We start from the raw sequence: 19020 nt of genomic DNA on the forward strand, positions 1-19020 counted from the left end.
TGGCACCCCAAAAATCCGAATGTTAGTACGCTTAAAGCCGTCACAGAGGCTCCTTACACTATCCTCACACTTTTGGATTCTTCTTTCTTTCTGCCCCTCTGGTTGGGTGTTTTTTGCTTCCTCATATTCCAGATCTTTGGTTTGACTCTTGGGGTACGTTGATATACAGTTGAGTTTCTGTATATTCTTTATTTCAGACAGTGTATGCTTAATTTCTGACTGGTCCTTTTCCATTTTTTTGGCATTCTCATTATGGTCCTTGAAGGTCTCTTCAAGTTTCTTAGCGGTTTTTAGAAGATTTTTGAGTAACCTTATAAATGTGGTTCTGAACTCTGTCGTCCAGTAGTTTACTTTCCTCTATCTCTCCCATTCGTGACATGCTTCTGTGTCTCCGCATTTTGGCTGCCTCCCTGTGTTGATGGAGTGGCTTTGTGTGGTAGGTGACCTATAGGGGCCAGTAGCTCAGCTTCCCCAATCACCCGAGGTGGACGCTCTTGGTACACCCCTTTGTGGGCTGAGTGCAAAGTCTTGGTGTAGTTAAGTCTTGATTGCTGTTGGTACACTGGGAGGAATTGACCTCCAGGCCAATTGGCTGTGAGGACCCACTGTGTCTATAATGGAAGAACTGCTGCGCTGGAGACACGCTTATGGTGCAGGCCTTGTTTCAGTGGGGCTTTGGTGCTCACTGAGTCTGCCTCTTAAGTGTGTCACTTATGGATGTGAGGAGTTGAAATCTGGTGTCTCACACTGACCACTAGGTACACTGGCTTCTGGATCTCCAATGGGGTGCAGTTCAGCTACTGTCTGAGGCCACCCTGCAGGAGCTACAGCGAGAACCACAGTCCTCTCCTCCCTGCTTGGAGCTTGTAGGCTTTGGAGCTGTCTGCACCCGGTTGTAAGTTTGCTAGGTTAAACTGCAATAGAGAAGGCCATTCATATGCAAAAGCAGCTGCTTGGAGCTTGGGTGGGCTTGTAGGTTGTGTGGGGCGGAGTCTCAGGGTGTCACTAGGCTAGGGCGTGACAAACAGTGATGGCTGGCAGTGAGCCGTCTCTGCCTCTCTGACCGCGTCTCGCGCCCCAGCACAGCAAACAATTATTCTTGCGCGCAGCTCTGCAAGCAGCTACCCTCACTTTCCAACCCGATGGCAGACAGTCCAGCTTCTCCCCAGAAACTGGATTTCAGAGAGATCGGGAGCTTGTCTCTCTTCGGGTTGAAGAAAGCAATGCCGGGATCCACCGCCATCCCTCCGTTACCTCAGTTTTTCAGCGCTTGTGCCCTGAATGCTCTTTTCTCTTTCCGTCTAGTTGTAGAACTTCCACTCAGCCAGCTTTCCCGTGGTACTGGGTGATAGACGTTTTGTCTTTTAGTTGTAGTTTTGAAATTGTTGTGCACGGCAGCAGTTTAGATGTTTACCTACGCCACCATCTTGGATCTCAAGATCACTCTTCTGACCCATGGGCCTGGCCCTTTAAAGTTAGCTGCCCTTTCAGTCCAGTCCCATACTCCTAAAGTCAGGCTCTAAAATGTCAATGGTCTGGTCTCAGACTTCCTTCTTATCTAACTCCTGAAAGCTGGAGTTCACACAGAAGGGAAAGGGTCTCTAAAAAACACCCTGAGGAACAATTGAGGAACCTGTGAAAAAGACTTGGTACAGGGCATGTGAAAGATCTCTTTAAACATATATGCAAGAGAAAGTATATCTGCCAAGAGTACAGACGGCCAATGTAAGGCCAGTGGGCAAAAGTTCTGATAGAGCTATTTTAAAATGAAGTTCATCCTCAACAAAAGGTTATGTGGGTTTCTGGTTGCCTCAAGAAGCAGAGGCTAAATGAACATTTGTCAGAGCTATAACAAAAGTAGCTCATCTGTTGAGAGTGGAACTGCCAAACCTAAATGATACCTTCATCTCTTTCCTCCCTTCTTCTTTTTTAGAGGGAAGAGACCTACTCTGTGCTTGGGAGTCCTAGCATAAAAAGTGAGAATTCAGACACAGGAGCAAAGATCGAATCAGGCAGATAGATAGAACTATAAGTGAGGACACTGGAGTTGGAACAAGAGAATCAATGATGAGGCTCCTTGGAAGAAAAGTATAAAGCAATGGCTGATGGAAGGGAAGGGTAAAGTGGGCCAAGGCAGAGAAGGACATTAGGGGAGGAGAAGAATGGCCTGTGGGAGGGAGCAGAGAAGGAAGAGGGTCTGGTGTCTGCAGAAGATGGTAGCAATTTATCCAGAGAAGAAGGCATAAGCCAGATGATCACTGAATTTCAACAAAGAAACTTAGGTATAGGCACTTGTTCACTGGAAGGAAGAACATAGGAAAGAAGACATACCAATGCAGTGGGAGCAATGTCCCAACTTAAAAATTGCCCCAAAGAGACAACCTACAACTTCTCGGTAAAGAGAGTAAAAGCTAATTTACATTTGCAAGTGTTTGAAGAAGTTCCAGGATTGATCTCTGCTTTTAAGCTACTTTTATACTTTGACCTCTGCAGCATCTTTCCAAATATATCTCTTTAGTCACTAAAGGCGTTTCTCTCTTTCAGGCAGAGGGCCTCAAGCTATACAAGGAGCTGAAGAACTTCCTTAGTGCAGTCAAAGGTGGGTATGGTAGCACTGGAGAAAATCCAGAGGCTTTTATGCAGCTCTAGCAGGTTTGGGCGATGGGGGAAAAAACCCAACCTGGTATGCCTCTGACTCCTGGAACTTGGTGGGCCGGGGAAGAGAAACTTTTTCTATCCCAGCCCCAGCCAGCTTCCCTCACTGATAACCCAAACCTTCTCAGTTTATCCCCCTGATATGCCTGTCACCCATATGATTATTCCAAACTACTTTTGGGAAACTTTATGGAGCTCTCTCCTTTCAGTAATGCATGAAAGCTCAAAGAGAGTGTCAGAAACCCTGCAGGAGATCTACAGCAGTGAGTGGGACGGTCATGAGGAGCTGAAGGCCATTGTAGGGGTAAGTGTTCTGGGCTTAACAACTCTTCCCAACTCACTCCTGCCCTCATTTCAGCATCACCTCAGCGTCTCCATCAAGTAAATAGGAAAACAAAGGAGCCAGCCCTAGCTGGTTTGGCTCAGTGGATAGAGCATCGGCCTGTGGACTGAATGGCCCCAGGTTCGATTCCAGTCAAGGGCATGAGCCAATTCACACTGTTCATTTGTATAGTCTCAGTCACAGGTAGAAGAAAAAAACTGCAACTATGAAGGTACAAACAAATTTTCCCTAATCTGTGGATTCTGTTTTTGACCCTCTTCCCCTCTTTAAAACCTTATGGAAGGTTTCATAAAACCTAACTTCATGTAATTATTTACTCAAAAAATTACCTATCCTTAAAGCACTAGAATCCAATACTCTGACCATCTATTCCTGTTTTTAATCCCTGAATGTATGTCTAACCTTTTATAGGGCAGTTCCTTGGGGAAAGGCTGTTTCTTCATCTGATTCTTCCCAGTGCTCAAACAAGGAAGTCTGTTGCAGGAAGACTTTGGGCATTTCCCTGGTTTGCAGTTGTTGAGAAGTGGAGCCCTCACAACTCCCCTTTGCCTCTGTCCCACAGAATAATGATCTCCTTTGGGAAGACTATGAAGAGAAACTAGCTGACCAGGCTTTGAGGACCATGGAAAACTATGTAGCCCAGTTTGGTGAAATTAAGGTACTGACGCGATTTACAGAATCAAGGATGGGTTTTGAGTGGCCCATATAAGAGACCATATTAGGTTAAACTTATAAGTAGAGTTAGAGCCCGCAGTTAGGAACAAAGTTGAGTAGGTAAGGAGAAGGATTAAAGTTGAGGGTTAGTCAAGAGCAGGGGTCCTCAAACTTTTTAAACAGGGGGCCAGTTCACTGTCCCTCAGACCATTGGAGGGCCGGACTATAGTTTAAAAAAAAACTATGAACAAAATCCTATGCACACTGCACATCTTATTTTTAAGTAAAAAAACAAAACGGCAAAAACACCCGCATGTGGCCCGTGGGCCGTAGTTTGAGGACGCCTAGTCAAGAGGTTAAGATGGAGAGTTAGCTGAAACCGGTTTGGCTCAGTGGATAGAGCGTCGGCCTGCGGACTGAAAGGTCCCGGGTTCGATTCCGGTCAAGGGCATGTACCTTGGTTGCGGGCACATCCCCGGTAGGGGTTGTGCAAGAGGCAGCTGATCGATGTTTCTAACTCTCTATCCCTCTCTCTTCCTCTCTGTAAAAAATTAATATATATATATATATATATATAAACACAGTTTAAAAAAAAAGATGGAGAGTTAAAGGTAGGGTGGAGGTTATGTTTAGACTTAGATTTCAGTGGACTAGATTTGGACTGATTTTAAACTAGATCCAGGTTAGAGCATCCCTTTTAGTTGTTTGAAACAGCTAATGAGACTAAAAGATGTTTACTGTAGAGAAGCAGAAGGAGTCACAATAGTTATCTGCAAATATTAGAAAGTCTGTTAGTTTAAAAAGGAAGTGAACCTGTTCTAAACAGTTCCAGAAAGCAGAATTAGGATTCATTCAATTCATATCACCTAGTCTGTCAGGCACAGATTTTAGTTTAATAGGAAGAAATGAGAGGGAGCCTTAATTTTCCCATAGTTAGAGTTTTCCCAAAACGAAGTAAAATGGAATATACTATAAGATAGTGGGTTGTCTATTCTCTGTTCAAACAGAAGTCAAACTACTTCTTACTTTAGATATTGTAGAGATAGTTCATGTATTGCATAGAAACGTGGACCAAATAACTGCTAAGATCCTTTCAAATTCTGTGATTGAAAGAATGAGACATGAGATTGAGGAGACTCTCTCTAAGTGGTCATAATATTTTAATATTTTTATTGTGCTTTAGGATTTTCAAAACACTTTATATTCCGCATTTGATCTTTAAAATAACACCAAAAGACAAATGAGGCTACTGAGGCTTCAAAAGAGATGGGCCTTGCCCTAGGTCGCAAGGCTAATAGATGGCAGTGTTGGGCGTAAAATCCAAAACGTCTGCCTTTCAATTTCATAGGATTCTCAAGACCACTTATCCCAAGAGGCTGAACTAGTTTATAGTGAGTTTGTAGGAAATGTTCATATTTAATGCAGGCTTCCAAGTGTTGGATTGCCCTTTATTTCCCCCTGAAAATTCCCATTCTTTCCAGATAAGGACGATCCCTTGGGTACAAAACCATATTAGAACTTGAAATTTGATAATAGGACCCAGGAATCTTGCCTCTCTGTTTGATACTCTGTTACCTACTTCCTGGCCACTGAAGAATATCAAGGTTTTTTTCTCATGATTCTGGGTTAGGAAAGAATTGCCAAGCGGGGTCGGAAACTCGTGGATTATGACAGTGCCCGACACCACCTGGAGGCGGTGCAGAATGCCAAGAAGAAAGATGAGGCCAAGATTGCCAAGGTAAAAAAAAAAAAAATCCTAGTACAGGCTCCCCAGTCGTGCTAGGTTTAGGAAATGATAAATTCAACATCCAGTGTCCTGAAGGAAGTCCCTGTTTCTGACACCAATGCTCTAAGGATAGCCAGAGAGTCAAGGCTGGGGAGGGCATGGGTCTGAGAAGGAGAGGCATGGTTCCAAGGAAGCCTAGTCCCTGAAAGGATAAAAGCAGCAGCGTCTATCCTGGGGTTCAGAATTGAGGGGAACTGTCTCTTTTACCAACCAGGCAGATGAAGAGTTCAACAAAGCCCAGCTTGTGTTTGAAGATCTGAACCAGGAACTACTAGAGGAGCTACCTGTTCTTTATAACAGGTAATGACTAAGATTCTGGAAAGTGCTGTCACCTCTTGAAAAAAAAGCATCCAAGAGTAGGTTGTAGCCTCAGCCTGCCTACTAACTTGCTGTGTAATATTAGGCAATATTATCCCTCTAGACACTGGTTTCTTCATATGCAATACAGAGATAACCATCCTTGCCCAGCCAGCTTTTCCAGCTTTAAAGACAAGATGCTTGCTGAATAGGAAAGAGCTTGCAAGTAAAGTGCTGTCATCATGCATAGTAAGAGTATCTGGTTTCATGCTACAAGGATGTATTGTTTTAAACAAGCGTGGTTTGTGACCATCCAGATTTATCATCCCATGTAGATAAATCATGGGACGATTATTTCCATTAATGAAGATGTCTTTGCTTCACAGTAGGTAAAAGTGCTTTAGATGTAAATTTTTTACACTGGAAGAGAAATCTGAGCAGAAATTCTATTTGTATCCTAATTTCTTTTCACTGTACAAGCTATGCTTTAATTCAGTTGCAGCCATTGTATTTCATATTGTCACTTAATATTAGCTTACATATGATGGACCCTTTTTAATAACTACATGTATTCTAAAACATTATGTGACTTAATTTAAATAGAAGTGAAATTTAATAGTTTCTTGAAATGTAAATTTTCCCCATTCATTTCCAGTAGAATTCCATTAATGTACATATAGCTTCATAGAAGTTCAATATTGCATCATGAGAAAGAATAATTACTTATTATAATTGTATGGCCCTATATTTATTTTTTTAATTTGCATATAATATTTCCCCTTTTTTGTATGTCCTTATATTTATATAGCACTTTAAAAATTCTTCAAAGCACTTTAATGTCTGCTTCAGTACCTAAAGAGCCTGACGCAGATAACTCCGTGCAGCTAGAGATCTGTTACACTTTGGTGTCAGCCTGGGCTGAGTGTCTCCTCTGGCCTTCACACTCCTGAGAGTCAAGTGTGCTCCTGGGCTGGCTCTGATGAATCAGATCCCAGGACATCCCGAGTCTGAGGATGTGGGGTGCTTTTCTCTGAGGATCCTTGGTGGTGGCTGGCTTTGGCTAAAGCTCCTACCTTGTGTTTTCAAATAAAGACTTTCTTTACCAACCCTTTACCTGTATGTTTGTTGTTTTGCCCCCTGATAGTCGTATTGGCTGTTATGTGACCATCTTTCAAAACATTTCCAACTTGAAGGACGTCTTCTACAGGGAGATGAGCAAGGTGAGACATAGGTGGTCAATTTAGACATCTCAGTGGATTTTTCTAGTAAATATGAAAGTTGTCCTAATTTACAGAATCATTAACCTTTTGCACTCAGATGTCAAGATTAAAATTACTCTTTGAATGTATCAATAATTTGAAATATAAAAAAATCCAAATAAATAAGTTTGTATGAAAAGAAACTCCAGTTTTTTATTCTACTGCTGCGCTTTGTAAAATCTGGGGTATTTCAAAAATTAAATCCCGAGTAGAATAAAGGAATCGAAGAAAAAAGCAAGCGAGTGCAAAGGGTTAAGTATCCATATCAGCACTACAGATTTTTACCCTTTTCTTGATGAAACAAAAGCACTTGATTAACTGTGTTGACCATATTAAATCATATATATACATATCAGAGGGTCCTTTCCATCCCTGTTAAGTGAATAATAGGATTGAAACTTGAACTTCAGATGAATAAAGGAGGTTAGGCCTACGGAAGGAACAGCTGAAATGGGGAACTAAGTTGTGAAATATCTATCTTTGGTTGCTACAGAACCAAGAGGACAGTGTTTAAGCACAAGTCAGTTTCTCTGGTAGTTCATTGGTCTTGAATAGGGCCAATCCTACTCAGTGACAGGCAGGCACAGAACCTGACCTCATGGGATTCTAGTCCTGGGATTCCAAGTCTCTTTTCTAGTCCTGGGATTCCAAGACTTAGCTATCATCAACTGCATTCACATCCACATGCATACATGTTCCGCTCCACAGTTATTTTGGCTAAATTATGATTTGCCTAGTTAATATTACAGTGAGTTTTCATTCCTTGGATCACCTGAGAAGCTAGAATCTCAAACATCAAGGAGCCAGCCTTAAAAGCTGCCAGTCTGATGGAAGAGGCATCACTTAAGAAGGAAGTCAAGGAAGAAGGGGTGGTGGGACAGGACCCTGCCAAAGAAATGAAGAGGAGTTTTACAATTAAGGGTGGGAAGGTTTTATTTGGGGGAGCTGTCTGAAAGAAAGTAGAGAAGGGATATGCCAGTCTCAGGTTCCATATGGCTAGCATCTCCTTCTCTCTTGCTGGCTCTAGCTGAACCACAATCTCTACGAAGTGATGAGCAAACTGGAGAAGCAACATTCCAACAAAGTCTTTGTGGTGAAGGGACTATCAAGGTGAGCAATTTCTGAGACTCTTTCTTGTTTCACTTGTCCGGTATGTGAACATTTTCAACAGTCTCGTCTTCCATCCCAAATCCTGGCCATTCCTGTGTGCTTATGTGCATGATATTGTCTGTGGTTACACCCCTATATAAATTCTTTTACCTGTTATGAAATATTTCAGCTATAACTATAGTATAAAGAGTAAGACAACAAATAGCCACATACCTACCACCAAACTTAAGAAAACAACTATCTATATATATAAAAGGTTAATATGCAAAGTGTCCCCGTGGGAGTTTGACTGGGAGACCGAGAGTTCTATCACTCGCTATGATGTACACTGACCACCAGGGGTGGCGCAGAACGAAGGAAGGCCCAGGCCGGCAGCTGGGAGGCCCCAATCGGCCCCGATCACCGGCCAGGCCTAAGGACCCTACCCATGAGAATTTCGTACACCAGGCCTCTAGTTATATATATAATTGAAGTGACCAGTATCCCTTCCCCACTTACTTTCCACCAAAGGTCATCACTATCTTAAATTTAGTATTTATTATCCCCCTGCATTCTTTTTACTTTTATTATACACACATATACACACAAAATATTGTTTTGCATGTTTTGAAACCATATAAATAGAATTATGCTGTATTTTTTTGCAACTTCTTTTGTTCTGAGTATTGTTTGTGAGATTTATTTATTCTTGTTGTTCCATGTTGCTAGCTCTGTTCTTTCCACACTGTTATAGATGCTGTTGTATGGCTAGTTCACAATTTATCTCTCCTCCTGCTAATGAATATTTGGATTGTTTTCTAGTTTTTGCTATTACAAATAATGTTACAGTGAACACATTTTACATTTCTCCTTGTGAATATTATCAGGAGTTTCCTTAGGGTGTGTACAGGGAGTGGCATTGCTGAGCCACAGAGTCTGTGCATTTGGGCTTCTACAGCCTTATTAGATACTGCCATTGCCAAATTGTTCTTTAGAGTGATTGTTTCCATTTACAATCCACCAGCAGTAAATAAAAGCCCCCATTGCTCCATTTTCTTGCCATATGTAACATCATTATCATATTTAATTTTCAACCTAATGGGTACGAAATATAATTTTCTTGCAGTTTTAATTGAGATCTCCACAGTTGCTAATGAGCTTGAACATCTTTTCACATTATTAGCCATTTAAGATTCCTGTTCTGTAAGTCTCCTGTTTATCCTTTTTTCAAATTTTTCATTTGGATTGTTTACCCTTTATATTGATTTTTTTTTTTTAAGGGAGAGGGAGAGAGAGGTAGAAACATCAGTGATGAGAGGATCATTGACTGGCTGCCTCCTGCATGCCCCCTACTGGAGATTGAGCCATAACCCGGGCATGTGCCCTGACCAGGAATCAAACCTGTGACCTATTGGTTCATGGGTCAGTGCTCAATCACTGAGCCACACTAGCCGGGCTCTATACCCTTTTTAAAATATTTTAGTTATATGAACTTTTGGGGGGTTAAAAAATATTCTGGATATTAATTCTTTAATGATATGCATTGCAAATATTCTTTCTCAATCTGTTATGGATTGATTTTCCACTTTTTTCTCTTTTTTTTGTGGTGTCAATTGCCATCATACATTCTTTATGCTGGTAAGTATAAGCAATTCACTGGTCCCTCAGAATGTGATCAGTTTCTTATTTGGAAGCCTTTATTCAGGAAGTCTAATTACGTTCCCTCAAGTTTTATGCTGAGAATTAGGGATCCAAAGACACAGAGATTTGTTATTTCCCTGAAGTGATTTACAAAAAGTTGAAAGGACAGAAAATGTGCATACGGAGATAAGGAACAATTTAAACTTTCGCACGTACAAAGTGCCTTATGAGACTGGTAGGAATGCCAGAGAGATAAGTAATTGCCAATGTACAGACAGCCGGAGAAGGCTTTAAAGAGGTGATGAAATTGAGCTTGAGATCTGAAAAAGAATAGGGCTCACATCTGTTGCTTGAACTTCTCATTTAGCAATTAGTTACAAACTATTAAAAAGAATCACGAAAGAGCCAAAGTAGACTTCCTATGAGAAATCCCTTTTGATCAAAAAATTCTCTTTCCAATATTGAAAACCATAGTTCTCTCTAATTGTTCATTCATCTAAGACTTATGATTACCTACATTAAGATGCCTCAGAACCTTGTAGGGAAATCTGGTGTTTTCTTGCTGTGTCCTGGGCCTTCACCTACTGACCTCTAGAATTGTAGTGCTAGAAAGAACCTTATATCACTCAGCTTATGTCATATCAGAAACTCCCTTAGAAGGAACTTTCTTTTTCCTCTTTCTCTTCCTATCCCCATATCCCATCCTTGTGCTCAGGGCACAACACATAGTTGGCACCTGTCAAGGAAATACTTGTGAGTTGCTTAATCACTTGGTGTACAATACATAGGAGGCACTTAAGGAGGTGAGGAGTTAAGCTAATGCTGGCTGTAGAAGCACTTAACACAGTATCCAGCCTACTTGATACGTGTTACAGTTAAATTTTTTACTTATGGTAGTTATGTTCTATAAAGTCACCATAAGCACTAAATTCGTGAATACTGAACCACTGCTCCCAGGGGGAACACAGGGTTAGGTTTCTGTGAGCCCCTGGTCCCAACATTTTCATCAACTGATCAGTACATAACCTTGTCTTCTGTATGTTTCTGTTTAAAGACAACTTATTTAATATATGTTGTTGATTCATTAACATCGAACTCACAGCCCACAGAATTATATAACTCATGTCTGAACAAAGCTTATAACATACATATTTTCTCTGTAAGGCACATCACAGTCCTTTTGCTCTTAGCACTTTAGCACTACACTAGGAGGCCATTTTAACCAGAAAAACCACTAACAAAAGTACAGCAGTGTGAAAAATATGGCAAAAGAACATAACTACAATGTGAGAGCTGAAACAAGAAGGTAGAATGTTTCCTTGTTAGACCTCAGCTGAGAAAGTGTTGTCAGGCATTGATTTTTCACAACTTGCGTATGTCCATGAATGACCATGAAAGCATCACAAGTATTGTTTTGGGGTTACAAGTAAATTTTAGGGAGTCGGTGAATTTGCAAATGCAGAATCCATGAAGATCAACTGCATATCACCCATGAATCTTTTCCCCAGAGAAAATATTTTGTTAGTATGTTCTTGTTACTTTCTGCTTTCTTTTTCTTTATATATTTTTAAATAACTGAGATTTTGATACAGCCTTTTACACTCTACTTGATAACATAAGCATTATTGCAAATTATACAAGCTTTCTAGTATCATTTTAAATTATTTTATTCTGTTATTCTATAGCATGCATCATTATTTGGGGGTACTTAAAAATACCCAATAAGACTTCCTTTTTTTCCTCTCTCTTCTGAATCTGAATGTCCTTCATTTTTTAGCAGCAGCAGACGCTCTTTAGTCATCTCTTCCCCAGTTCGAACATCTACAGTCTCCAGCCCTCCTACCTCACCTACCAGTCCCTCTACACTTTCCTTGTCAAGTGAGAGGGACTCCATCTCAGCAAGTGAAGAAGAGCTAACATCGGATCCAGCTCAGGGAGAAGACAACTCTGAGATGAAAGAAGAGCCCTTAAAAGAAAAGGAAATAGAGAAAGAAGAGGCTGAAGCCAACTCCTCTGAGGAGGAAGAGCCTCTGCCAACCTGCAATGGCCCTACCCAGGCCCAGCCCTCTCCTACCCAGCCCACTGAGGGTGGCGAGTCCCAGGAGGAAGTTTTCCCTGGCTCCCCAGATCCATCCCCAGGCAGAGCCCTAATCCCTTCAGAACAGCCTGCATCTCTCCCAGAAGTTGTCCTCCGAACCCGAACCTCAAGTGAAGGGTCTGAACAACCAAAGAAGAGAGCCCCTGTCCAGAGGACCTCAGCACCCCCTAATAGGCCTCCTCCACCCAGAGCTAGAACCTCCTCTGGGAACATACCCTCCAGTCCTGCAGCCTCTGAACAGGGTTCACCCACCAGCCCCAGGGCCTCCTTGGGGGCTGGGACTCCAAGTCCTAGTTCTAGGGCCACTTTGGAGGTTTCTCTTGATCCACAGCCACCACAGAAGCCAGTAAGAACTCCTGAGGACAGAGAAAAAGAAAACACCGACAATCTGAACCCAGATCTTTGTACTTCCCCCACCTCGGTGATCCCTCAGGTGAGAGTGCATCTGATTAAGTCTCTATTCTCTTTTATAACCTTCCTATAGATCATCTTGACTATGTCCAGGTTGTCCCACAGTTAATCAGATTTTGTCATATTACAGTCTCAAGGATACTCTTGACTACCTTTTGTTTTTGTTTTTGTTTTGTTTTTTGTTCTGGGGATTGTTCCACATCTCCAGAGCAATTAATTTAGTGATCTGTACTGTTAGCGTATTTGACTTCTACAAAGGGCTTATCTCTAATATTATTATGAAAGGTTTCTACTGATTTTCTTTTTTTACTACAAGTTTGGGGAGTTCCAATAAAGAATCTACAACTGACATCCTGAGCTTTAACTTTTTTGAATAGGGGGTAGGGAAGAGGGTCTCACTTCACTTTGTCATACTTGTGACTGTGGTAAATAGATCTCAACCACATTAGCAAAGAATCATTTCATTGATAAGAAATAGAAGAAGGAACTCAGAGAGGAAGGAAAGTAAAAAAGATGGGCTTTTGAAAGATGAGAATGTGGATGAGAAAATAATTGTGTTAAAATAGAGACACAGTCCCTTTGGAGAACAAGCAGGTCTGTGAAGAATCTAGCAATCCAAGTCATATTCCATTCAGATGGAAAGGCTATCACAGAGAGATTTGATGTATTCTATGAGATTCCTGAGGGCAGAACTAGGCCCTATGTATAAAGATTGTTTTAAAGTACATTTTGAATCAATACAAGGGGAACTTTTAGCAATTATCTCTGTTAAAAAATGGTATGGAAAAATATTTTTTAAATATAGGGGCACCCGGCCAGTGTGGTTCAGTGGTTTAGCATCAACCCATGAACCAGGAGGTCACAGTTGATTCCATCAGGGTACATGCCCGGGTTGCAGCTCAATCCCCAGTAGGAGGCATGCAGGAGGTAGCCCATCAGTGATTCTCCCTTATCAATGATGTTTCTGTGCTTCTCTTCCTCTGCTTTCCTCTCTAAAATCAATAAAATATGTGTGTGTGTGTGTGTGTGTGTGTATACATACATATATACATATACACACACATATATATATACATATACATATATATACATATACACACACATATATATATATATATATATATATATATATATATATATATATGAGAAAGGGGACACAAGGGCCTTCCAAACAACAAAATGTAAAATGTGATGGGCCACTTTGACAAATAGTTCTCCTTCCTTGATGTTAAAAGCTAAGATATATGATCATCTGTCAGGTTCCTTATAGGGAGGATTTCGGTGAGACATCTGACTATATGGTACCAAGATTCATTCATTCATGCATTCCACAATTACTTATTGAGTCCTTACTATGTACCAGGCACTTTTCTAGGAAGTGGGGTATTACAGTGAACAAAGCATAAAATTCCCTGCCTTCCTGCATCTTACATCCTAGTGGAAGAGGGGAGATGAATACAAAACAGAATAAATAAATAAAATTATAATCAGTGGTGATAAAAGATATGGAGGAAAATTAAGTAGGGGAAGGCACAGGGAATTGGGGCTGAATTGCGATTTTAAACAGAGTGGCCAGAGAAGGTGACATTGGGGCAATGAAGGAGGCCAGGGCACGAGCCATGTGGCTATCTGGGAGTATGAGATTTCTGGTACCCCTCAGATCACACTATCCTATTACTGCCTATGCCTAAGGAAGGTTGACCATGATACCTTGGGAGCCTCCTGCTATCTGAGAGGAGTTAACATGAATGACGGGTACCAGGGTGGTATCCAGGGTGAGAAGGTTTGGAACTTCCTTCTACATTGTCCTCTTTAATCTACAGGTTTTTTCAGAATCTGACAAAGCAAGTAAGATGGAAGACAAAGAAGAGAAAAATAAGCTTATCTTGGCTGACTCCCCTGAGGTACTGAAATCTAAGTCATCAACATTATGCCCTGAGACTTGATTCACATGAGGTATTGAAGGTCCTAACAGAGCAAGATATAAAACTTTCTCTTGGCTGGTTTCTGGTGTGAGGTCACTATGCTGATTGAGAGGGATGTGGGGCAGTGAAGAGATGGATAGTGAAGAAGCACAGGGTAATTGTGGGATTTCGAATCAAGTATAGCCACTTCTGACATTTCTGCACTGAGAAGAGGAACTCAACAATATGGAAAATCCAAAATTAATTTATATTTGACTTTGTAATATATGACTTTAGTGTGGAGACAGCAATAATGTGAGCTGTTTGGCTCTGATGAATAATAAAACAAATTTTCATTCTTGGAGTAATCTTTTTGAAAGGGAGATTATGGGGACCAAGATGCTGTGGTCTATATTGAGGAACAGACTAGTAACACTGTTCTCCTTTGGAAAGAGGTACAGGACACAACCTCCTTTCCCCTGAGGCGACCTCCTTATATTTGAGAATTATAGTGTTATTGTTTTGTTTTGTTTTTTGAGAATTATAGTGTTGACTCACAGCCTTTCCTGTGGGATTGCTTTGGTCATCAACTAAGGAAACCTATTTTTCCTATGGAATTGAGCAACTAGAGCATCTTAGATCCTAGCCTATCAGTGACATCAATCCTCTGAAGCCTTTGTCCTACTAGATCTGTTTACTTCCCTTGCAGATACATCTCTCAAGCAGAATTATGGACATATCACATATAAAATGGATCACAATTAAAAAAGATCACTATGAGAAAATTTGTTCTTGCTTAGCATTTAAAATACCTGTAGAGAATGATAACTTTCTGGGAGGTAGTATTACCATTACCTTTCAGGTAATTCCTGGCCTGAAATCAAAGGAGAGAATAAGGAAAAATTTCCTAAAAGGAAAAATCAGAAAATTTCAAGTAGCTGTCATACTGATAGAAATTGGTTCTACCTTAAAAGGGTGAATTTTATGGTGTGTGAATTAAATTTCAATTAAAAATAAATTAATTCTTAATTGTAGAGTTCCAAGGTCTTCTCCTGGCTTAGCAGCTGCTAGACCAGTGGTTCTCAACCTTTCTAATGCCGCGACCCTTTAATACAGTTCCTCATGTTGTGGTGACCCCCAACCATAAAATTATTTCCATTGCTACTTCATAACTGTAATTTTGCTACTGTTATAAATCGTAATGTAAATATCTCTGTTTTCTGATGGTCTTAGGCGACCCTGCTAGCAGTTCTCAACCTGTGGGTCGTGACCCACAGGTTGAGAACCGCTGCTATAGAGCCATATTTACATTACGATTTATAACAGTAGCAAAATTACAGTTATGAAGTAGCAAAGAAAATAATTTTATGTTTGGGGGTCACCACAACATGAGAAACTGTATTAAAAGGTCGCGGCATTGAAAAGGTTGAGAACCACTGTCCTAGACAGAGCTTTTCACACTTTGGGTTCCTACTGCAGAACCTAGAACTTTTCCCAAAGAAACCATTATACCACTTGCCTCTCCTAACTGCCATAGGTTAGGATCATCTCAGTGTGTTAACTGCAGTGTATTCTTGAGGACAGTCTAAAAGTGGTAGGTAGTGTTCTTCAGACCTATATTTATATCCTCACAGACTCCCACATAGACATACATACTGATGCATGTCACACAAATTACAGTGTTTGATTATGGAAACAACTTTGGAGCCCAAAGACCTGGGTACCTGTCCCAGCAAGTCATTTCACCCTCTGAATCTTGGTTTCTTGGCCTGTGAAAGAGGATGACAGTAAAGCCTTTCCTCGTGCCGTCAGGCTGTAGTGAACCAACATTGTATGTTTACCCTTTATATTGTCTATGACCCTGTAGAGTGTAAGGCACAGAAGACCCCCTAAGCTGAGAGGCTGGGGAGGTTGAGCCACCTCTCACTGGCCGAACTCTTCTTTTTATAGAGCCAAGGTCTCCAGCTTCATGCCTCTGTGGTTCCAGAAGACAGCAACGTCACAGCACCTGAGCGTCAAGAAAAGGTAAGGTGGACAGATACACAGAGACCAAGATGGGTGGTAAGATTGGTCATTGGGAGTGGACAGAAGTTTGACTAGATTAGAATCTTCACCATGGCTGCTAAGGGAACCCAGCAGTGAACAATATCCTTAGAGCAAATGGGAACAGGGGAACCAAGAGTAAACTGGGACATTGTGGGTTTGGGGTGTCCATTTCCCAACACTTGGCCTTGAACCTCTTGACCTCTCACCATAGCCCTATCTCCCAAGTACTTATTTAGTTTTTTCTGAACTTATTTCAAAAAGTTAAATACAAAAAGGCAAATACATAAACACACATAAAATATAGCAAAATAACTCAGAAATAATGACAGTGACATAAAATGGAGCGATGAATTAGGCAAATAGAAAAATACCTTCTATGAAATAAACTTACTAAGGATGGATCACAAAATTGGTTCCAGACTTTCTAAACATCCAAGAAGAGAAAAATCTGATCAGTTCACCCAATTCATGATGCCATGAATGATGGCAATTCCTTCAAACAACTCCTGCTACTAAGATGAAAAGGCAATTTCTCCTGTGAATCCTCATAAAGAGATGAAGACAGATGCAATGACCAATATCTGCAAAAAGTTTTGACAATAATCCCAACAACCAGCTTCACTTCCCTCAATAGTGCATGACATGAAGTATAGTTTGATAGAAGCAAATTGAGTTTTTACCTTCCTTAAGTGGTTGGTGGGAGGGCAGGTGAGCATCTAATGCAATCATGTTTACTTTCCAGGTATCTACAATTCAAAGTGCACAACTCTGAAGAACAACTGCCAAGACCTCCCACATATGTACCTCTCCCAGAGAAACTCTTCAGCTAGAGGGTATATAAGTCGTAGAGACTTAAGGTCTAACATTCATTTCTAAGTTCTCAAAGTGGATGCTGGTTGTCTCTAAAGACCTAGCATTAATGGAGGCTGAGGAGCAGACTTAGGGGAGGGAGGGAGGCAGGCAGGCTTGGGAGACGAGATTGTTAGGCTCAGGGAATATTTAATTCAGATTTTAGCATTGTTACATAATAAGACTTTATATATTAAATAAAGGGGCTAAAATGACTATAACAAGCAAAAAGCATCTATGGATGCATACACACAACCACACATACTCAGAGAACAGGAAACAAATCTTGGATTTACCACTCATTTTTCAAGACTTACAGCCAAAAGAACATATTTTCAGATTGTTAAATAAAGCTTTATTCTATGTATGGAGTCTTTGTTTGACATAGGGAGGTTGGCCCAGTCCAGCACACTGTTCTCCGCTTGGGCAAGGTTATTGATTCTACCCTGGGTTCAGAAAGCTTTAGTCACATCCATGACCTCCAGCTCACTTGACCTTCCGGCTTTAACTATTTGATGATGCCATGGACCACAGGTTCCTCAATCTAGATACTCCACTGAATGCACCTGCCCCCTACCCTTGGTTAATAAGCAAATACCCTTGGAAAGGGGTTACATTTTAGAGTTATATCTAGTTTTAATAGTCTGGTACTTGGTGAAGAAAGGATCTGCAGGATGGAAGAAGAAATGGAACTCCAAGTAAAGGAAAAGGGTACAAAGTATAATAATATAATGGAAATGGCATGGAATTGGGAGTCAAGAGTCCTGGGTTCAGCTGTATCAGTTGCTTCTGTGATACATTAAAAGCTAACTTTGAAGTATTGCCACCCTGATAAACACAGACACATGTAAATCTGTCTGTTTTTTGTTTCTAAGGGTGATGGGCAATATCACCTTTTGTTCAATCATTCAGCAAGCATTTATTGAGTACCTGCTCAGTGCCAAGCACTGAACTAGGTACTAGAGAAATAATGAGTAGAACAAGTAAGAATTTTATAGAGACAGAATATTGAGCAGGGAGAAGAATGGGCAGGATTTAGCAATGTGTTAGAAGAAGACACATGATAAAGACTCAACTTTTAAGGAATTATTCTAGGTTAGGCTTGAAAGACTAGAATTTGATGGTGCCATTCCCTGAAATGGTGACTATAGGAGGAAATGCATTGTATGTGGGTTCTATGTTTGCAAGCAACAGACACAATTAAGCAATAAAGAATATCAGGCAGCTCATAGAACTGAAAGAACAAACAAGCTGCAGAAGGCAAGAACCAGCCCACAGCTATCTGTGGCAGGAATGTGTGGATTGTCCCTCTAGGCAGTTGTCATAAGAAGACAGCTTCAGCCACCATCTGCCACTGTGTCCTTTGCAGATCCAGGTTCCCTGGAGAAAGTACCTGACGGGCCCAGTTTGAGGGGAGGCATGTTAGTGTCTACAATGACAGGAAAAAGACCATTGTGGGGATGGCAGTAAGGACGGTGGGTTACAAAGAAGTACAAGGAGCCCAGCCAGTGTGCTCAATGGTTGAACCAGGAGGTCACAGTTCGATTCCTGGTCAGGGTACATGCCCAGGTTGTGGGCTCCATCCCAAGTGGGGGGTGTGCAGGAGGCAGCCAATCAATAATTCTCATCATTGATGTTTCTGTCTCTCCCTCTCCCTCTCTCTGATATCAATGAAAACATTTATAACCAAAAAAGTACAAGGAAACTTTTGGAGTGATAAAAACGTTCTTAATTTTTATTGTGATAGTTTATTACATGTATACATGTGTCAAAACTGATCAAATTGTATGCTTTATGTGCAGATTTTGGGGTATCTCATACAAATATTTGAGAACTTGCAGGACTTTCCAGTAGATATGTCCGTTAGGGAACTGAAAATGCATGTTTATATATTTTCTTTTAATATATACTTATTAATTTTAGAGAAGGAGAGGGATAGATAGAAACATCAATGAGAGAGACACATTGATCAGCTGCCTCCTGCATAC

The 19020-nt window shown here is 40.9% G+C and overlaps 1 protein-coding gene across 2 annotated transcripts in view; it reads left to right on the forward strand.

Annotated features, from left to right (window-relative positions):
* BIN2 (bridging integrator 2) overlaps positions 1–17399 on the forward strand; it is a 34236-nt gene extending 16837 nt beyond the window's left edge. Inside the window, exons 3-13 of one of the 2 annotated variants that reach the window (XM_008140690.3) lie at positions 2545–2599; positions 2865–2959; positions 3561–3656; positions 5283–5390; positions 5653–5738; positions 6880–6955; positions 8022–8104; positions 11502–12255; positions 14057–14137; positions 16088–16162; positions 16926–17399. In XM_008140690.3, coding sequence (XP_008138912.1) covers positions 2545–2599; positions 2865–2959; positions 3561–3656; positions 5283–5390; positions 5653–5738; positions 6880–6955; positions 8022–8104; positions 11502–12255; positions 14057–14137; positions 16088–16162; positions 16926–16955 — 1539 coding nt within the window. In that variant the 3' untranslated portion in view covers positions 16956–17399. The remainder of the gene's footprint in view (positions 1–2544; positions 2600–2864; positions 2960–3560; positions 3657–5282; positions 5391–5652; positions 5739–6879; positions 6956–8021; positions 8105–11501; positions 12256–14056; positions 14138–16087; positions 16163–16925) is intronic. The other variant, XM_028144385.2, reaches the window with a different exon arrangement.
* The last annotated feature ends 1621 nt before the right edge of the window (positions 17400–19020 follow it).

Source organism: Eptesicus fuscus, chromosome 7 (assembly GCF_027574615.1).
Source record: "Eptesicus fuscus isolate TK198812 chromosome 7, DD_ASM_mEF_20220401, whole genome shotgun sequence".
Lineage (NCBI taxonomy): Eukaryota > Metazoa > Chordata > Mammalia > Chiroptera > Vespertilionidae > Eptesicus > Eptesicus fuscus.